Here is an 18,765-nt window from a genome sequence, read left to right as displayed (position 1 = left end):
TCGTACTGAGCAATGGGTTAAAAATGTGCTATATCTGACTCAAACACACACACAATATGTAAGCTAAAGCTTGAGAATCAACCACTCCGTATCGCCATATAACCCCAACAGACCACTTCAGTCTCAGAATGCTGGCTTACTCATGGTTCCTTGGGCATTTGAAAGTAGAAAGGGAGGCAGAGTCTTTGGCTTTCAAGCCTCTCTTCTATGGAACCAGCTCCCAGTTTGGATTCGGGAGATTTTGTTACCCTGCAATAGGTTTATGGTTCTGGGGGCTTTCCATGATACACAGAGTGTTTCTTCTTCACTCATCTTTTTTCGCTCTCCTTGTATTTGTACACTACTCTGCATCATTAAATATTAATACTTTCTGTCTCTCTCCCACAGCCTGTCTTTGTCCTGTCTCCCTCCAGTCATTCACACACACACACAGGGTCAGTTCAAGTGGCTGCCCCTCCGTGAACTTGGTTCTGCTGGAGGTTTCTTCCTGTAAAAGGAGAGCTTTTCCTTCCCACTGTCGCCAAGTGCTAATTGTTGGGGTTTTCTATGTGTTATTGTAGGGTTCTTACCTTACAGTATAAAGCACCTTGAGGAGGTTGTTCTTGTGATCTGGCGGTATATCAATAAAATTGAATTGACTGTGAAGCACAAATATGCTGTATTTATTTAAATTTCTTTCTCTCTCTTTTTTTTTAGTATACACACTTCTGTAGTCCCCCTTAATCTGGACATAACTGTTGAAAGTGTCATCTATTTCACATGCTATCCGATGGTTAAGTGATGACGTGACAAATCCTACTTCCGGGCCTAAAGTAGTCTGCGTTTAATATGGCTTTTGTGTTGTTAACATGTTTAATGTTTTGTATTTTCTTCTATTTAATCTCAAAAAGCTCCTAAAACAGTCAGTGATCACTGTTGACCTCCCTCGGCTTTTATTACCGCTAATCATTTATTTAAGCTCAGTTTTTAAAACCTTAGAATGTAACTGCAGCCCAGCCCATGCAGCAGTATATGAATGACTAACCTCGTATTGTGGATGGATTATCTCAGTTGTTCTCCTGGCTGAAGTTTGGTCCTTTTACAGCATCCTGCCATGCGATTACATTTGTTCCTGACCACCGAGAACACTCACGTTAACTTTTATCGAGTGGGAAAAAAGTTAGCTTGTTTATATTATGCTAACATAGCTGTGTTGCTAGCGGTCACATAGCACATCATTATATACCAGCTAGCCCAACTTCAGTAACCCTACAAACGTCACTGCTGTTTAGCTTTCTGTCTTCATTTATGTTGGAAGTGATAGCAGAGCTGTACGTTTTCATTTGTTTCCAAAACCCGGCAGTCAGGACATGCTATATTGTATTTAGATAGAAGCTAGCGAGCTAACTCCCTGCTAACTTCTAACTCCGTTAAATGTCATAAATTCCGTTTTCATGGATGCCTGGATGTTAAACTCAATTGTTACACCTGGTAGAGCAGAACGCTGATCATTTTATTAAAGATGAAAGACTTTAGACAGTTTTTCAACGCTTAGTAATGCCATAGTTATCGTTTGATATATGGACCTGCAGCAGAGTTTAGGTCCAGACACGGCTAGTGACGTCAGACTGAACAAGGAGACGACTAAGCTCCAGTTACATCAGTGCAAGTAAACAAACAATATATATAAGAAGAGTAAGAAAATAAATATACACTTTAGGACTAGGGATAAAGGGATCAATAACAATTTAAAATTTACAGTTTGATGATTTAAAGTCTCACACACAACCGAAAGGGGGAGGAGGGGGCGGCTGCTTCCAAATAGAGCGCATTTCATTCATAATGTTGTAAATCCAAGCCCATTATGTATTCATGATTTGAATCCTGGGTTGTGTGAAATCTCAGAAATGCACCCTAGACAAAGTGAATCTGTGAAAGGTGTGTTAGATCATGTTGTGGTGATCCTTGGGTTGAGGGATGGGTGTTCATACTGCAGTGCAAAATTAAAACCAATGGAAGATGGACAAGAAAAGTTCAAAGCCATCAGGTCCTCAGTTTAGAAAAAAGAGAAAAGAAGAGGAGGAGAAACGAGCAAAAGATACAGGTAAGCAGATGTGTCATTGGATAATGGCAGGTCATCCTGAAACAATCAGAATCAAAATACTTTATTAATCCCTAAGGAAATTATGTGGATTACAGTTGCTCCAAGAAGAAATGGTAAAAATAGTAACAGTAACGGACTAAACTCCAAACAATATATTATATTACAGATTTTAATATTAATTAGTCATTGTCAATTGTTGATTTGTTCTGTTCTCATTGTATGACGAATTATGATGGCTGTTTGGTAGCCGTTTGCATACTATGCATACTCTCTCTCTCTCTTCATATGTGTGTGTGTGTGTGTGTGTGTGTGTGTGTACAACAGCTTTATGTTAATGTACAAATATGTTTATGTGGTTTCCATGGTTTTTGCATCTTCTTTAAGTGCGCGTCATTCCATCTCGGAATTCGACAAGACTGGTAAGCTCTCAACTTGCTCTCCGTCTGATATGATCAGGGTTTTTTGTGTGTTTTCTTGAGGTTTTGCGACGCTGCGTGTTAAAGGCCTAGCAGCCGTCATTTAGCCAATGTGAGCCACTCTGTAAGAGCAGGTGGGAGGGAACAGCTGCTTCTGTTGTAAACGTGCTTCCGACTTGGAAATTTCCTCGGTCGAGTGGGTTATCTGGCATTTCCCCTCTTGAGTTTTCTAAACACTAATTTTTGTCGATATTTTAAGTTTGTTAGTTGGACAGAGTTAAATTAGATGTCGAAAGTTACTCTTGTCTACTGGTGTTTGTTATTTAAAAGGAATCTGACAAGATGATTCAAATAAAAACAAACGGTCAAAAACTAATATTTGGCTCTCACTTATGCTAGTCTGTTTTTGAATGTAAACAAATCATCCAATCTAACACAATTTCTGATACTTGTTTGCTGAAAGTTTAGGCGATGGTATGAGGGCAGTGTTTAATATAGCGTTATTTAACTATAAGCTATAAGAGACTTGGAGCTTTTTATTGTCATTGTGCAGTTTTTTGCACAGCGAAATTGGGTATAATCTGTTAATGTGGCTTTTGTATTTAGTTGTTGTTGTCCAAACTCACTGTACTGCTACCTAACCAGTGTAGGATTGATGTAGTATTTAAGTTTTCTTTCCCTTTCCCTTTTTCCAAAATAACAATGAGTTGTTGTTGTTTTTTTTGTTTTGTTTTGTTTTCAGTTCATAAACGTATGTGTCTATGTTCCTAATGCAGCTATGAACAATGACCATAGTTGACAGATCTTCAGAAAAGTCTGACCACGAGTCAGCCGGACTCGGACCTGGAGCTGCTGTGTACAACAGTACACCCTCCTCTGAGGACCAGCCCAAGGACCAAGGGGCTGGTCCTCAGAGTACACCCTCCTCTGAGGACCAGCCCAAGGACCAAGGGGCTGGTCCTCAGAGTACACCCTCCTCTGAGGACCAGCCCAAGGACCAAGGTCAGAGCAAAGCCTGGCTTTTTTTCAAAATGTCTTTTTAAGCTGTTTGAAGATTTTTATTGTCAGACAGAATAGTTTTCCAACCAGTTTTAGCAAATATGGAACCACACTTTTTAGCCATTATTTACCCATATTTGTCAGAATTGGTTTTAGTAACGTACAGCTAATCTTTTTGCTTCTGCTTTCACACAAGTTTGACAACTGCTTTTGTGGGTGTTGTGTTGCTGCTTCCCTTCTCCGTTCATTCATCCAGTTATGTAATGCATCCAGCTTTGCATGATCAGTCACTTCAGCTCGTGATGCAATTGCTGTTTTTATATAAAGACCGGCAGCCCAACTTGTTTAGCAGAAACAAAGGAGAAGGCAAATTGTCCTATCTTTCTTCCTGAGGCTGTTTAGGAGTTTTTCACAGTGGCCAGAATCACATTATATAACTGTTAATAGTTGTAGCTATTACTGTGATGTCCTGACATGACTTTGCCATGTGCCAGTGTGTGGTTGTATAAGTAAGGTGGCATTAAATTATCTCCTTTTTAAAATGTATTGAAACAGATTTTTAGTAATAATTGTGGCTCTGTGTGTCAGTGATCAGCAGTGGCGATGGAATTGACTTGCCCCAGAAGGTGCTGTTCTCACCAGATCGGCTCAGCCTAAATTGGGCCCAGGTTCACCTCATTGGTGCAGGCCTCCAGAACATGGGGAACACCTGCTTCCTCAACTCAGCCCTGCAGTGTCTCAGCTACACCCCTCCTTTAGCAAACTACATGCTGACGCGGGAGCACTCCAAAACATGTAAGTTTATTTCACCAACAGTGGTGTTACGCAGTCCTGCGCTGATTCTCACATTGTATCACTCCTTACTCACTCAGTATTTTGTCTCTGTCTCTGCTGCAGGTCATGAGCCAGGGTTCTGTATGATGTGTACCATGCAAAACCACATCATTCAGGTTTTTACCAACTCTGGGAATGTCATTAAGCCCATTGGTGTACTCAATGAGCTTGGGTGTAAGTGGATGACTGTTGTTGCTGTGCTCTGTGCAAAGTGTTTACCTATATTTTAATGATAAGAGGCGCTGTGTGACTGTTTACCTTTTGTAATTTTGGAGGGAAATAATCTGGAGGGATTTTGAATTCTGTTTTTAAATAAGTGTAAACTTGCATTTAACTGTGGTATCCTTTACAATAATTCACCTCCTGCTTTGTTTTTTGGTTCTGTTTTTCCTCGTTCCCCTCACACAGGGATTGCAAACCACTTCTGCTATGGAAGCCAGGAAGATGCTCATGAATTCCTGCGGTGCACAGTGGATGCTATGCAAAGGTCCTGCTTACCTGGAACCAAGTGAGTGTCATTTTACATTGCATGCATTCTAAACAAGTTAAACACACAAAAATATTTTTACTTGGGCTTGACAGTGTTTGCACTTTATTATGTAGTAAGATCCATAATTAGCTACGTAGAGGTAACACCGTGACAGTAGGAGAATATGAAATAAATCCTTTATCCTGTTTTTCAGGAAGTGCAGTTTATACTAGTTCCTTTTAACTATTAATGCTTCAATTGCTGAGAGTATTTTTCAGAAATGCAGATTCCTCAGTCTCTTGCCTGACTGACACCTCAGTTTACATACTAGGCAAGCCACTTGATATAATACCTCATTATTATATCAAGTTTTTTAATGAACTTGACTGCTCCAACACAGAAAGTATTCTTACACTGGGTGTGGTAGCTTGTTTTGGTAACAGGGCTTGAAAAGATCAGAAGCGGCTTAAACGTGTAGTAAAACAGGTGTCTGGGATTATGGCAGAGAGCTGCCAGACTTAGTGTCTAGTATAGATTTCTTCTGAGGCAACAGGGTAAGCAGTGTGAGCAGGAGCACTCAACCCCTCAGGTCATCTCTTATTCACCCTAATGGCATTAGTGCTATTATTGCAGCAGCAAAATTCAGAAAATCCAGGTTTTTCTATGTGTTACTATAGAGCTTCGAAGTCTATGTGCACATTTAACCAAAACTACACGTTTAACAGATGCACTGGGCTGAGTGTTGTGCTTCTTGTTAGACTCCTAAAAATAATTTATTAATTCATTTATTTTTTTAAGAACCTAAAGTGTCAATTCTCATCAAATCAATTCTTCCCGTGTAGCAGCAGATGGCCTCTTAAGTAATTAATCGTGCTCCAATTCCTCCTATTGTCTTTTCTGCTACTTGAATACTGTAAAGTGATTGTCTGGTTCCAAAATGCTAAAAAATAAATGGTCAGTCAGTTAATTGTTGCACTGTCCTTATTAGTTAACTTTTGTGCTTTATCTTTTTATTATAGATTGGACAGGCAAACGCAGGCAACCTCTTTCATCCATCAAGTGTTTGGCGGGTACCTAAGATCCAGAGGTAAGTCACTGTTTTTTAAGGTTTGATTTATTTTTCTTTTATTTGTCTTTTTATGTCTTACAGCTTGTGTGATACTCATAGCACTGATTTCTGTTTCAGTTAAATGTTTAAACTGCAAAGCTGTCTCAGATACATTTGACCCTTTTCTGGATATCACTCTGGAAATTAAGGTAATTGGACAACATTCAAAGTGACGTTGCTACTATGTATTCTCTGCATTATGGAGTGTGAGGTTTTTCCTCTCTCTCTCTGTTCATATAGACTGCTCCAAATGTCTCCAAAGCTCTGGAGCAGTTTGTCAAGCCAGAACAGCTGGGTGGCGAAAATGCTTATAAATGCACCAAGTAAGTCAAATCAAATCAAATCAAATCAAATCAAATCACTTTTTATTGTCACATCACATGTGCAGGCACACTGGCACAGCACATGCGAGTGAAATTCTTGTGTGCGAGCCCCACAAGCAACAGAGATGTGCAAACACAACAACACAAACGAGCAAAATACAAGAATGGCCAACCTGAAACTAATAAATATATGTACAATATATAATAGTGTATGCATTTCTGGATGTGTATACTAAATATTTTCCTACGTGTGTGTGTGTGTGTGTGTGTGTGTGTGTGTGTGTGTATACACATTTTTACAAATTAAATAGTAAAAAAATAAAATAAAATAATAATAATAATAATAATAATAATAAAATATATAAAATATACAGAGTTGAATATGTGCAAAGAGATGCCAAACCATGATGAGTTTTAGTGTTTAGGTGTGATTTTTGTCAACAAGCTGAATGTTTGTTTCCTTCAGGTGCAACAAAATGGTAACGGCCTCAAAAAGATTTACAATCCATCGCAGCGCCAATGTGCTCACCATCTCACTCAAACGCTTTGCAGACTTCAGTGGAGGCAAAATCACAAAGGCAAATGGCCAATAGTGTCTGCTTAAGTCATAAAGATACATGACAGATGCTTTGTTTTATTATAAAACAGGATATTTGCATGTAATGTTTGAATTTTTTTGTTTGGTGGTCATCAGGATGTGAAGTATTTGGAGCATCTGGATCTGCGGCCCTTCATGTCGCAGTCCCACGGGGAGCCCCAGCTCTACAGGCTGTATGCTGTGCTGGTTCACTCTGGATTGAGTTGTCATACTGGACACTATTTCTGCTATATTAAGGTACTGGCTGTGCCCGAATCTGTTTGAATGCTGCTGTTGCGTAGTACAAACAAACAAACACCATAAACAACACATTTCAGCAGAAAACTACTTTGTATGCATTGAAAGAAAGAAAAAAAAGACCCCTATATAACCATAAGATTCTTCTTTTTAGCTCAAATTCAATTCAGAAACTGAATCTGCTGTGTCACATCTCTCTCATTCTGTCTCACAGGCCAGCAATGAGCAGTGGTTTCAGATGAATGACTCGTCCGTGTCAGTCAGTGACATTAGCACTGTTCTCAACCAGCAGGCCTATGTCCTCTTCTACATCAAGTGAGTAAACATCGGTATTTTTAAACATTCTAGGCTTATTCCTTCAGTAGAACTTTTCCCATCATTATTTAATAATGTAGACATGTTTATTCTCACTTTTCTTGTAGAAAATGTATTATTATAACCTAATGTTATAATGTTGATGCTTTGTCATGGTTAATATTCTTTTTTCCATGTCATCAGGTGCACAGATGTGGGAAAAACTGGGGACTACAGCCACTTGAACCATAACGCTGGCATATCTGGTCAGGCATCTCCCCAGCCAGTGGTGAGCCCAGGCACCATCGCCACCATGCCTCACAACAGTGTTGGCTTCATAGGTCCCCAGCTGCCACCACACATGAACAAGGTACTTCCTCACCTGAGGGTACTGATAATGTTGTTGTTTTTGTTAAACCCAGTGTTTCATGCAAAATACATTTGTACCTTTCAATTGTGTCTGTTTGAAAAGAATGAAATGATATCATATATTCCTTATTGGCCTACATTTGTACAAAATTCCAAATTATATACACAAAGTCATAGAAATCACTGCTCCAATTGGTCATCATGATTTTAATATTCTCTTTTTCCATAACAATGAAATACGCCTTGGACAAATATGACACGTCAATATTTCATTAGTGTTGTCACATCACATCCTGTAAGCATCGTCTGTCTGTGTCCTTTCTCTGGAAATTAATATTTCCAGCCAATATAGGCAATCCATCAACATGGCTGGAGAGTTGGTAGTTATATACAGTCTGTATAAGTGTGGTTAATCCAATGAAGATTTGTAAGGAGATGGCAGTTACTGTGAATTTACAGCAGTTACACAGTGATTAGTAATAAACAGAGCCAGTGAGAGTGAGTGGATATAAGAAAGTCAGTGACTCAGGTGTGTCGATTGGTTCTGTTTGTGAGACTGGAGGAGACGTAGAAATCTTTTGTTTTAAATCTTAGTTAGGAAGATTCCTGTTTGAAAACAAGCACTTTTTGTGAGAAATACAAGAAGTACATCTGCAGAAAGCACACAGTTACATTCTGTCCATCATGTGGACAAAATCGAAAATGTTGAGCATTGAAAAACTGAGAACGTTGGGCAAGTTCAAAATACGTGTTTGTAAGAACAAAAAACCAAATTGTTCCTAAAATAGTTATGGAAAGTCACTGTTGTATGTCTGTGTTCTACATGTTTATCTGATGGAAAATAAAGGTGCTATTGTTTTATTGCAGTTTCTTGACAATTCTGAGTGGATTTACACAGTATGGGTCAAAATGACCCGCAACAAAATCAATGTCACTTTTTTGTTTTTCAACATAATACAAGGGTTAATTTCCAAAACTTCCATATGATCTTCAATTTGTAGCAGATCCACTATCACACAGCAGCTGGAGCAGTTTCAAATGGAGGTCAGTCCACTGCTGCCACCTGTGGCCAAGTACCAAGCCTACCATAGCCTACTACTAGATTAACTTGCTATGATGACATTGAGTAGAGGCTGAGTGGCTGCACTTACCCCTGGTACATCCAAATCTACCCACAAACATGTTGAAAGATGCAATGGCAGCAATGTGGCTTGTCAACACTGAAAACAATCAGTAAGCAAAGACAACAGGGATCACTTTTTTCTGTTTATTTAACATGCACAACATTTGTAGTCGCCTTCTGCACAGGGGAAGTCCACACACACTGTGTGGTACCACTTTCCACAGAAGGTGCATTCAATCTACAAGACTGAATGAGAAAGTCAGGGTCATTGTCTGACTGTTTATTACTAATCACTGTGTAACTGCTGTACATTCACAGTAACTGCCATCTCCTTACAAATGTTTATTAGATTAACCACACTTATACAGACTGTATATAACAACCAACTCTAAAATGTTTGTTCGCAGAGAAAAGACACAGACTACGGTAACGACATGTGATGTTACAAAACTAGTGAAATATTAGTGTCATTTCATTCATTTCAAAGGTTTATTTGCATGACGCACAAACAGACACAATTGAAAGGTACAAATGTATTGTGCATGAAACGAATTCAGACGTGCTGCAGATGTGTGTCACAAGTTGATCTGGCTGTAGGCTGTGGCACTTGGCCAGTGGTGGCACTGGTTGACTCGAGTCCATGTTAGTGCACACAAAGTAAATTGCTCGCTTTAGTTGTGAAGCAAAAACGCTGAATTCGGAGAAACAAACCGTGTGAGGGGAACGATAACGACAACAAGAGTCTCCCGATCGTTTACTCTTGTTGTCCTGTGAACAACATCGGCATGGTGTTAATTGTTTGCTGTTTTCGCGATCGCGTCGCGCATGAGGATAACCCTAGGTAAACTCGCCACATTTTTAAACATTTTGTTGTTCAACAGCATCAAGACTGACGGAGTGTGTTTGAGATAACCTCACAAGTGTCACAGATGACACATTTGGCGTTTTTTTGCTAGTCTGTAGGTAGCAGCTCCTGAAACGGAAGTCTGCCACACATCTGTTCGACTAACGCCAGTTGATCTAAACGCCAGTAGATCTGGAACACCGGCAGCCTCGCCTCTGTCAGTGCGCCTCAGGGCGGCTGTGGCTACAATTTAGCTTGCCATCACCAGTGTGTGTGAATGGGTGGATGACTGAACGTGTAAAGTGCTTTGGGGTCCTTAGAGACTAAGTAAAGCGCTATACAAATACAGGCCATTTACTTAATGCTGAAATCTAATCTATTGTATTAAATGGGTATGCTTGTAGTTTGGGTAATTTTGTTATGTCAACAAGTTCTGTTTTAAAACTTAATCTCTTGTTAACTGTTCAGATTGCTGAGGTGATTGATGATCGACCTGAGGAAGTGAAACAGATGGAAGTTTTTAGGACCAGCAACAGATGGAAAGCAATTGGAGGTAAATAAGAAGTCACAGAAGTAGGGGGGGATTTGTGCAATATTAAGTTAAGACTGTTGTTTACTATAGTTTTACTTCCTCTCCTAAAAGTGGATCAAAATGATGACACAGAGGAAGGAAATGGAAAAGAACATCAAAATACAGAGGCTGGCTCATTAAGCAGAGGTCGACATGACTCACCCGAGTTGTCTTCAAAGAGAAGAGGACAGGATTCTCCTGTCAAAAAGACCCGGCATGACTCTCCAGACATCTCTCCACCAAAGAGAAGTCGGAAGTACTCTCCGGATGTCTCTCCTCACAGGACAAGACGTCACGACTCTCCTGATGTCTCTCCTCCCAGGACTAGACCTCACGACTCTCCAGATGTCTCTCCTCCCAGGAGAAGACGTCATGACTCTCCAGATGTCTCTCCTCCCAGGACTAGACCTCATGACTCTCCAGATGTCTCTCCTCCCAAGAGAAGACGCCACGACTCTCCAGATGTCTCTCCTCCCAGGAGAAGACGTCATGACTCTCCAGATGTCTCTCCTCCCAGGACTAGACCTCATGACTCTCCAGATGTCTCTCCTCCCAGGAGAAGACGTCATGACTCTCCAGATGTCTCTCCTCCCAGGACTAGACCTCACGACTCTCCAGATGTCTCTCCTCCAAAGAGAAGACGCCACGACTCTCCAGATGTCTCTCCTCCCAGGAGAAGACGTCATGACTCTCCAGATGTCTCTCCTCCCAGGACAAGACGTCACGACTCTCCTGATGTCTCTCCTCCCAGGACTAGACCTCATGACTCTCCAGATGTCTCTCCTCCCAAGAGAAGACGTCACGACTCTCCTGTTGTCTCTCCTCCCAAGAGAAGACGTCATGACTCTCCAGATGTCTCTCCTCACAGGACTAGACCTCATGACTCTCCAGATGTCTCTCCTCCCAGGAGAAGACGTCATGACTCTCCAGATGTCTCTCCTCCCAGGACTAGACCTCATGACTCTCCAGATGTCTCTCCTCCCAGGAGAAGACGTCACGACTCTCCTGATGTCTCTCCTCCCAGGACTAGACCTCACGACTCTCCAGATGTCTCTCCTCCAAAGAGAAGACGCCACGACTCTCCAGATGTCTCTCCTCCCAGGAGAAGACGTCATGACTCTCCAGATGTCTCTCCTCCCAGGACAAGACGTCACGACTCTCCAGATGTCTCTCCTCCCAGGACTAGACATCACAACTCTCCAGATGTCTCTCCTCCCAAGAGAAGACGTCACGACTCTCCAGATGTCTCTCCTCCCAGGAGAAGACGCCATGACTCCCCAGACTTGTCACCACCAAGACAGTGTTCAGGAAAGTCAGAAAAAATGCAAAGTAAAGGTGAGTGATCCATTTAAATTGTAAAGTGGAATCTGGTGTGGCATATGAATAAAAGTAAAAAGCAGAGACCCATTTAACATGAGTTTTGAATTGAAATTTATTTTAAAGACATAGCTTGATCTAATAATAAATCTTTAATTTTTGTTCAAAAGGCATTACAAAATGAAAATTAACAAATTAACTGTGTCTTTGTCAGATTCAGCCTCCAACAAAAGCAAGCTCAGCTCATCCTTGTTAAGTAAAAAACGCTCACCGGATCCTCATCAGTCAGCGGTGGCTAAGAAGGGTCAGAATAGACATGATTCAGACTCGGATCCGTCTCCCCCGAGGAAAAGGCCCCTGAAGGGAAACGCCTCAGACTCCGACCAATCTCCCCCAAGGAGGCCCTCAAAAACTAAACGGGGCTCAGACTCTGACCAGTCTCCACCCAGGGGGCAGCCACCGAGTGGAAGGGACTCGGATGGAGATTTGTCACCACCTCGTAGGCCAGGCCAGTCACAGGTAAGCAGACTGTGTTGGAACAAAGATTAATGTCAAATCTGATTTCACTCAAATGTTATATTTTTCAATTGTCTTCTTTTTTTTTTATAACCAGGGCCAAAGGATGCTATCTGGTGGAAAGGCAGGCCTGGTTTCTGTGGACATTTTAAGGAAAGAGCAAAAGGAGAACAGACGCAGAGAAAAACACAATCAGCCACTTGAAGGTTTCATCAACTTTTCTCTCTTAAGATTTTTTTACACCCATTGATTGAAGAGCTTCATACAGCTTTGCATCTCATTTCAGCTTATCATCTATATTGTCGTATTTTATTTAGTCCTAAAATTAAATAATGAAGTTTCTACATACTTACCCATTCATCCCCTTTGACCAGATGAATCGCGTAACGCTCAGACGATTTTCAGAGACAAAAGTGGCAAAAGCAGGGATCTGGATTCAGAGAGAAATGAACAGAAAAAGAAAGCTGGTGAAAAAGCGGCAACAGACAAGAAATACGCTCAGTGGGGAAAAGGGTAAATGTGCATGATCATTTCAAATATCACAGTTTATGTGATTATATCCACATAAAAAATTATAAAAGTGGTTCAATGGTTTATGTTAAAATGTATGTATAGGTTGGCACAGATCCAGATGCATCACCAGAAACTTAAGGAAGCGCTGCGCGAAGCCCTTAAGCCACTTGAGGATCTTGACCGCATGTTGAGAGAACAGGAAAGAGAAGGCGATCCTATGGCTGCAATGCTCAGGCGTAAAAAGGACCGTGGCACAAAAACACAAGATGTTTAACATTACATATGTTTTATTTTATTTATGACTTTATTTTATTTCACCAGGTCAATCCTTGTAAGAAGCTTTTAAATAGCAGCAGTTTTGCTTTTGCTACTGTTTGTATTTTTATTTATTTGTATGTTTGTTTTGATTTTTGTAGAGAAACCTCGATATAAAGGCCCTGCTCCACCTCCAAACCGGTTCAATATTCCACCGGGGTACCGCTGGGACGGAGTTGACAGGTAGAGTTTGTGCATCGGTGACAGAGGAAAACCGTTGAGGACAGAACTGTAGTTTAATATTGAATGTTTTTAATACACACATCAGTTTGTCATTTTGCACATTAATGGTAAAGAAATTGTGATCATTTTTTTCCACGTCTATATTAAATTTGCGCCTAATTGAATGGATTGTCTTTGGCCTTTTAGCTTGTCGTATCATAATTAATAGGGTTATTTTATTTGTGTCTTGCAGGTCAAATGGTTTTGAACAGAAACGCTACCAGAGGATGGCAGATAAAAAGGCTGTGCAGGAAGCGGCCTATAAATGGAGTGTGGAGGATATGTAAAGGCTTTCAGAAAATGATGAATCTGGAGCAGAGCTAAAGAGCACACCTTCTCAACCTTTATGTATAATTGTTATGCTGTTAGAACAACAAGACTAGATGCATCTACGCAGCAAAAGTTCTTTTTTAAATAAACTACATAGAAGAATTTGTTTCACCTTTCCAAACCCTTTTGATACTGTACCATGTGTATCAGATGGAACTGTACAGAAAAATGAAGTGAAGCATGTTCACAATTTTTGTAAGAAGTTATTCACCGTGGAGCAGAAGCTGTTGTGGTTTCAGTGTTTTATTAAAGAATGTTTTTGTAATGCATTGTCCCAAGAGTGTTCAGGCACCTGTAACTTGGATAGCATTTGACATTCAGTCTTTTTAGATAATTTTATACACTTACCACCCATTTTATTAGGCAACAGTAACTCAAATAACCGCTTGTTACAACCAACATATTTTGGTCCTGGACATAGAAATAGAGACATGTCCCTCATGACTCCAAAATGAAACGTAGTGCACAGCAACCAAATGCTGAAAGAGAGTGTCCACAGCTGACTGTCGATGGTATGGTATAGCTGTGAGGGTTTTGTGTACAAGATAAATGCACATTTGAGAGTTCTGTGGTGTAGCTAAAAAAGACTGACCTACAGAGATGTGAAAAAAGCGGCATTCAAATAAGCCATTCCTTGCCATATTAATCAGGGAGTACATACACTGACAGGATGCTGTGACTCTCACAGTGAGGGAATCAGGTTGGGCTCTAATATTTTTTCTAGCAATGTCCGATTCAGTCTAACATCTGTAAAAGTTTTAAGGCACTTTCCACCAGCACTATCAAAAAGAATTATGGAAGAATGATTTGTAGAATCAAGGAATCGGTGTCCTGGTTGCACATGCTAGACCAATGGCTTAATAACACAACAATGCTATTGCCTTTAATCTGTCACTATCTATGCTATTGATTATGGTGTAATTATATAAAATAAAATAAAAATTTAAAGTGACAGTATTGTGCAATGAATAAAAAGTTTTATTTATAAACTTTTTATTTTTATAAAAAGTATTATTTATTATTAATAATAATTAACCTTACTTCATACTTGCAAATTTGTCGACCGATGCTATAATTAATCTACGTTATCTATTTTTAATTTAAGTTTTAAGTTGGTCTAAGTATCTTAGCACAGCGGAACTCTAGTATCCTTAGTCGGGCGAGTAGGGGGACTTTAAAATGTGACACACTGGACCCCGTTTCATTACGGAATGTTTTTGTTGATGCACTTGGAAGAGTGAATAGATTCAGCGGTACTGGTGTGGTTTAACGCGTAATTGGCGACTAATGCAGAGAAATATTAGCCCTGAAAACTGTTTGTAAAGCCCGCCAGTCTCCTGTGCCATCGTTCTAGTTTAAAATGGCTGACTGGAGTCCGATAGCGAAGGTGTACGACCCGCTGAAAGCTGGTAGCATCGACGGCACAGACGTGGAACCCCATGATCGAGCGGTCTGGAGGGCCATGGGTGCCCGGTACAAGCCCAACAAAGGCGTCGTTGGAGACCCACTGCTCACGCTTTTTGTGTCCCGCTTGAACCCACAGACCACCGAAGATAAACTACACAAAGTGTTCTCTAAGTACGGAGACATCCAGCGGCTCCGGCTGGTCCGGGACATTGTCACGGGTTTCTCCAAAGGATATGCCTTCATTGAGTACAAAGAGGAGCGATCTGTGGTCCGGGCCCGCCGGGACGCCAACAAGCTGGTGGTCGACCAGCATGAAGTGTTCGTGGATTTTGAGCAAGAGAGGACTCTTAAAGGATGGGTGCCGCGGCGGCTCGGCGGCGGGCTTGGAGGGAAAAAGGAATCCGGACAGCTGCGGTTCGGCGGCAGGGACAGGCCTTTCCGTAAACCCATCAATCTCGGGGTAGACCCGGTGCAGGAACGAGGTGGTGGTGGTGGTGGAGGGAGGGAGTGGGACAGACCAAGCGGGAGAGCCAGAGACGATCGGGACCGACACAGAACAGCAGAGTGGGGCAACAGAGGAAGGAGAGATGACCGGGACAGAGGCCGAGAGTGGGATGACCGCAGGCACGGAGACAGGAGCAGGCACCGGGACCGGAGATGAAGCATGTGGCTGCACTTCAGCACTTCAGCTTTCAAAGGAGGACAGTGAATGAGTGTGTGACTTGGATAACTGTTTGTGTGAAAGGTTACTTTTTTGTATGCTGATATTCTTCAGATTGTACTGTATGGTAATCAGGACTCTGCCTGTGGCTGTCATATTCAGTTCTTCTCAGGGAAGTCTCAGGAATGACAAAGTAGGGTTGTTGTGTTTTGTTGGGGGTTTTTTTTTTTTTTACAACTCTTTATTCTAGCGAAAAAATTACAATACGGGTGGTGTCCAGCCAAATGAGACTTACATCCATCATGTCAAACATGAGCGCCAGCAGCCAGAATCACTGCTTAAGAGTCCAATTGGATTGCTTTGGGAAATCGGAACTGTACTTTTATACAGTTATCATAAATATTATTACCCCACATATACAATTCAAATTTTATTTCTTGCAATTTAAGTCCCAACAGACTTTTTTCCCCATTTACTACAGAATGTTGTTTATCATGTAGATAAACTGAGACAAACAAAACTGCATTTCTTTTTCTGATATTAAGATATTCCAGGGATTAAATGTGTAGTAAACTTCTTTTCACTGACAGAAAGGGAAGTTTCGCTGGTCCGGCCCACTCAAGGTCAAAGGCTATATGTGACTCACAATGTAAAATGAGTTTGCAGTTTTGTTTTGTTTTTAAAAAAGCATAAGTTTAAGAGCACATTGTCAGCTCCATTTCTTTTTAAAAAATGTAAATCAGATTATATCATAAACAATAAAATTCGTCATTGTTTTGAAATCTAAGGTGTTACTGTTTGTCAAAGTGTTGCAACATGTTTAAGATTTCCCAAGTTGGGTAGTTTTCCAGTGTAGCCTCATGTGACCCCTGTTTTCAGAGTTGGTAATGATGTGTTGTGCAAGATTTATACTTGAGGGAAGAAAACTCAGTATTCAAACACATTTACTCCTTTTTCCATATACATGCAACTCAGGAATTTGAATCAAATGCTTACTCAGCTCTTACTCAGCCATCTGATCCTCGGTCCTGCCCAGTGAGGTCAATCAGCTTTCGGTTATGGGTCACTGGGTGGATTCTTAAACTGTGCACAAGTATTTCTGAAGTCATCAATATGAAAGATGACGGGAAATGAATCTCTTATTTCATTAAAAGGTAATTCTCTAATGTACCAGAAAAAAACAAGAGGTAGAACTGACTTTTATTTCCAAGTATGTTCTGAGTAGTAAGCTGTCAATTGTAGTGTTATTTATACGAAGAGACAATGAAGTTAGTGCAAACACATATACGTCAAACACACTGAAAACTGAGGCTTTTTTCCACTGGTTTGTGTTTATTACTGTATGATTATTGGGAATACATGCTGGGACAAGACAAATTTCAAGCATTTGTTAAATATGACTTTGACATTTAATATTAATCATGCATGTATGCAAACATGCAAGATGATTTCCACTGCCGCTTAGAAGTCATGCTTAGCTGGTCTTTGCCTTCCACCGTACCCGACATTCACGATGGGCCAGCCTGGGTAAGTCTCTCTTTGGACCGTGCTGAAGTTGATCCTGTGAATCAGAAGAATCAGAGCACGCAGACACAGAGTAGCTGCTCCCTACATGAAGGACACTGTGATGATGATAAACCTGCTCTCACCTGAACGCAGGGTTAATGCCAATGTTGTCAGGCTGCGGGAAAGCAGGTGTCCGCCTCCTGTGGCAGGAGGATGGGGGAGGGAAGTCTTTCTGATACTGAGACTGCATCTGGGCTGTTTCCTGTTCGTTTTTTGCTGCTGCTGACATGTGATCACGGTTGCCTTCTTGCTCATTCCCTCTCACTTCTCTGTCCTCGCGTCTGTTTCCTCTTCCTGTTTATCATGAGGATGCAGGAGGAGAATGGTGAGATTCCTGTTGTGTGTTACAGCCTGCTGAAGGGTAATCAGAACTTTGCTAAAGGCAGAATTTCATCAACAGTAATCACACTTTCCATAAATAAACTTTCTTACTTTCTTGATCATACTACATGTATTACACTATTTGCTTTTTTCATTTTAATCTTGAGAGAATAATACTTTATACATAAATGAGATGAAATGTTCTTATGAATATAAATCATTTGCTTTGGATGTCGCAGAGCTGTGTGAAGGACACGGGAACACATACACAAATAATTACTGCTGAGGGCAATCCAATCCTGTGTCTGTGAGTAAGAGTGGCAGGAATTTCACTGCACAGCAGAGAAAACAATATCACTCCTCCAGATGCTCTGTGTCTATAACAGCATTTTCACATTTAACCTTATATGGTCTTTCTTATGTTCTATTTGAGGTATTAAATACTTTATTACAGTGTTTTTCAGTTTAATGGCAGTGTAGGGGTTTTTTTTTATCTAAGCTTTAATCACAAAATCACCTTTATAATCTCTACCATCTCTGCCTTCTCACTCATAGCACACTGCCCAAACCATTTCCAAGACACACACATGCACTGAACAGAAAGCCACAGCCTTGCGTGCCATCATAAATGAGTCTTATCTTTATACAGACATGATGAGTTTACTCTCTAGGGTGAGCCAAGTCTGTTGACCTTTGCCTGGATCTTGGTCTGGGATAGGCCTGAAGCAGAAAGCCTCACGTGATGTGGTCTCCATCTTAGCAGGTGTGTCCGGGTAGAGGAGGAATCCTAAAAAGGGTGAAATGTAGACTGTTGACTCTTGTTCCCCTTTTTTAACCCACTACTTTGGAGTGATTCCAGTTAAATCAAATCAAATCAAATCACTTTTATTGTCACATCACATGTGCAGGTACATTGGTACAGCACATGTGAGTGAAATTCTTGTGTGCGAGCTTCACAAGCAACAGAGTTGTGCAAAATACAATAATGTAAACAAGCAAAACACAAGAATGGCTACATCTGAAACTAATAAATATATGTACAATATATAATAGTATATGCATTTCTGGATGTGTATACTAAATATTTTCCTACGTGTGTGTGTGTGTGTGTGTGTGTGTGTGTGTGTGTGTGTGTGTGTGTGTGTGTGTGTGTGTGTGTACACATATTTTACAAGTTTCACAGTTTCTGAAATCTTTCCAGTTAGGTCTCTTTTTCACAGCTTGTTTACTTTGCATATAAATTCTATAAAATATGCTTAATGACAGTGACAATTAATCATTCACACAGACCTGATTTTTGTGACAACAAAACAAAGTTTTATTTCTGTC

General features: G+C 40.7%; 4 protein-coding genes across 5 annotated transcripts in view; 2 read left to right on the top strand and 2 right to left on the bottom strand.

Annotated features, from left to right (window-relative positions):
- Positions 1 to 18,765, bottom strand: part of LOC308387133 (uncharacterized protein) — a gene marked incomplete at its 5' end in the record, with an annotated part of 100,033 nt that overhangs the window by 11,517 nt on the left and 69,751 nt on the right. The gene's annotated exons all lie outside the window — the stretch shown is intronic.
- LOC308387009 (uncharacterized protein) lies at positions 2,505 to 13,746 on the top strand. Its single transcript, XM_080866882.1, has 20 exons — positions 2,505 to 3,501; positions 4,087 to 4,293; positions 4,396 to 4,506; positions 4,741 to 4,840; positions 5,821 to 5,888; positions 5,988 to 6,058; positions 6,150 to 6,232; positions 6,699 to 6,810; positions 6,927 to 7,067; positions 7,282 to 7,382; positions 7,566 to 7,731; positions 10,166 to 10,250; positions 10,341 to 11,005; positions 11,189 to 11,603; positions 11,800 to 12,104; positions 12,199 to 12,307; positions 12,476 to 12,614; positions 12,717 to 12,882; positions 13,033 to 13,112; positions 13,345 to 13,746. The coding sequence occupies exons 1-20, from the start codon at positions 3,285 to 3,287 to the stop codon at positions 13,436 to 13,438; spliced, it is 3,435 nt and encodes a 1,144-aa protein (XP_080723008.1). The 5' UTR covers positions 2,505 to 3,284; the 3' UTR covers positions 13,439 to 13,746.
- On the top strand, positions 14,675 to 15,780 carry LOC308386815 (U11/U12 small nuclear ribonucleoprotein 35 kDa protein-like). Its single transcript, XM_080866611.1, has one exon. The coding sequence runs from the start codon at positions 14,842 to 14,844 to the stop codon at positions 15,547 to 15,549; it is 708 nt and encodes a 235-aa protein (XP_080722737.1). The 5' UTR covers positions 14,675 to 14,841; the 3' UTR covers positions 15,550 to 15,780.
- On the bottom strand, positions 16,344 to 18,234 carry LOC308386824 (uncharacterized protein). 2 transcript variants are annotated; one of them, XM_080866627.1, is made up of 4 exons: positions 18,101 to 18,234; positions 17,199 to 17,409; positions 17,051 to 17,110; positions 16,344 to 16,632 (listed from the first exon to the last, which is right to left on the bottom strand). In XM_080866627.1, exons 1-4 carry the CDS (start codon positions 18,189 to 18,191, stop codon positions 16,557 to 16,559), a joined length of 438 nt encoding a protein of 145 aa, XP_080722753.1. In that variant the 5' UTR covers positions 18,192 to 18,234; the 3' UTR covers positions 16,344 to 16,556. The 2 variants fall into 2 exon arrangements, with proteins under 2 accessions (XP_080722753.1, XP_080722754.1); XM_080866628.1 differs by having other exon boundaries at positions 16,379 to 16,632; positions 18,128 to 18,226.

The sequence above is a fragment of the Rhamphochromis sp. 'chilingali' genome (assembly GCF_963969265.1).
Source record: "Rhamphochromis sp. 'chilingali' genome assembly, chromosome: 19".
NCBI classification, from domain to species: Eukaryota; Metazoa; Chordata; class Actinopteri; order Cichliformes; family Cichlidae; genus Rhamphochromis; species Rhamphochromis sp. 'chilingali'.
Note: the sequence above shows the minus strand (reverse complement) of the source record. Positions and strands in the feature narration are given on the sequence as shown.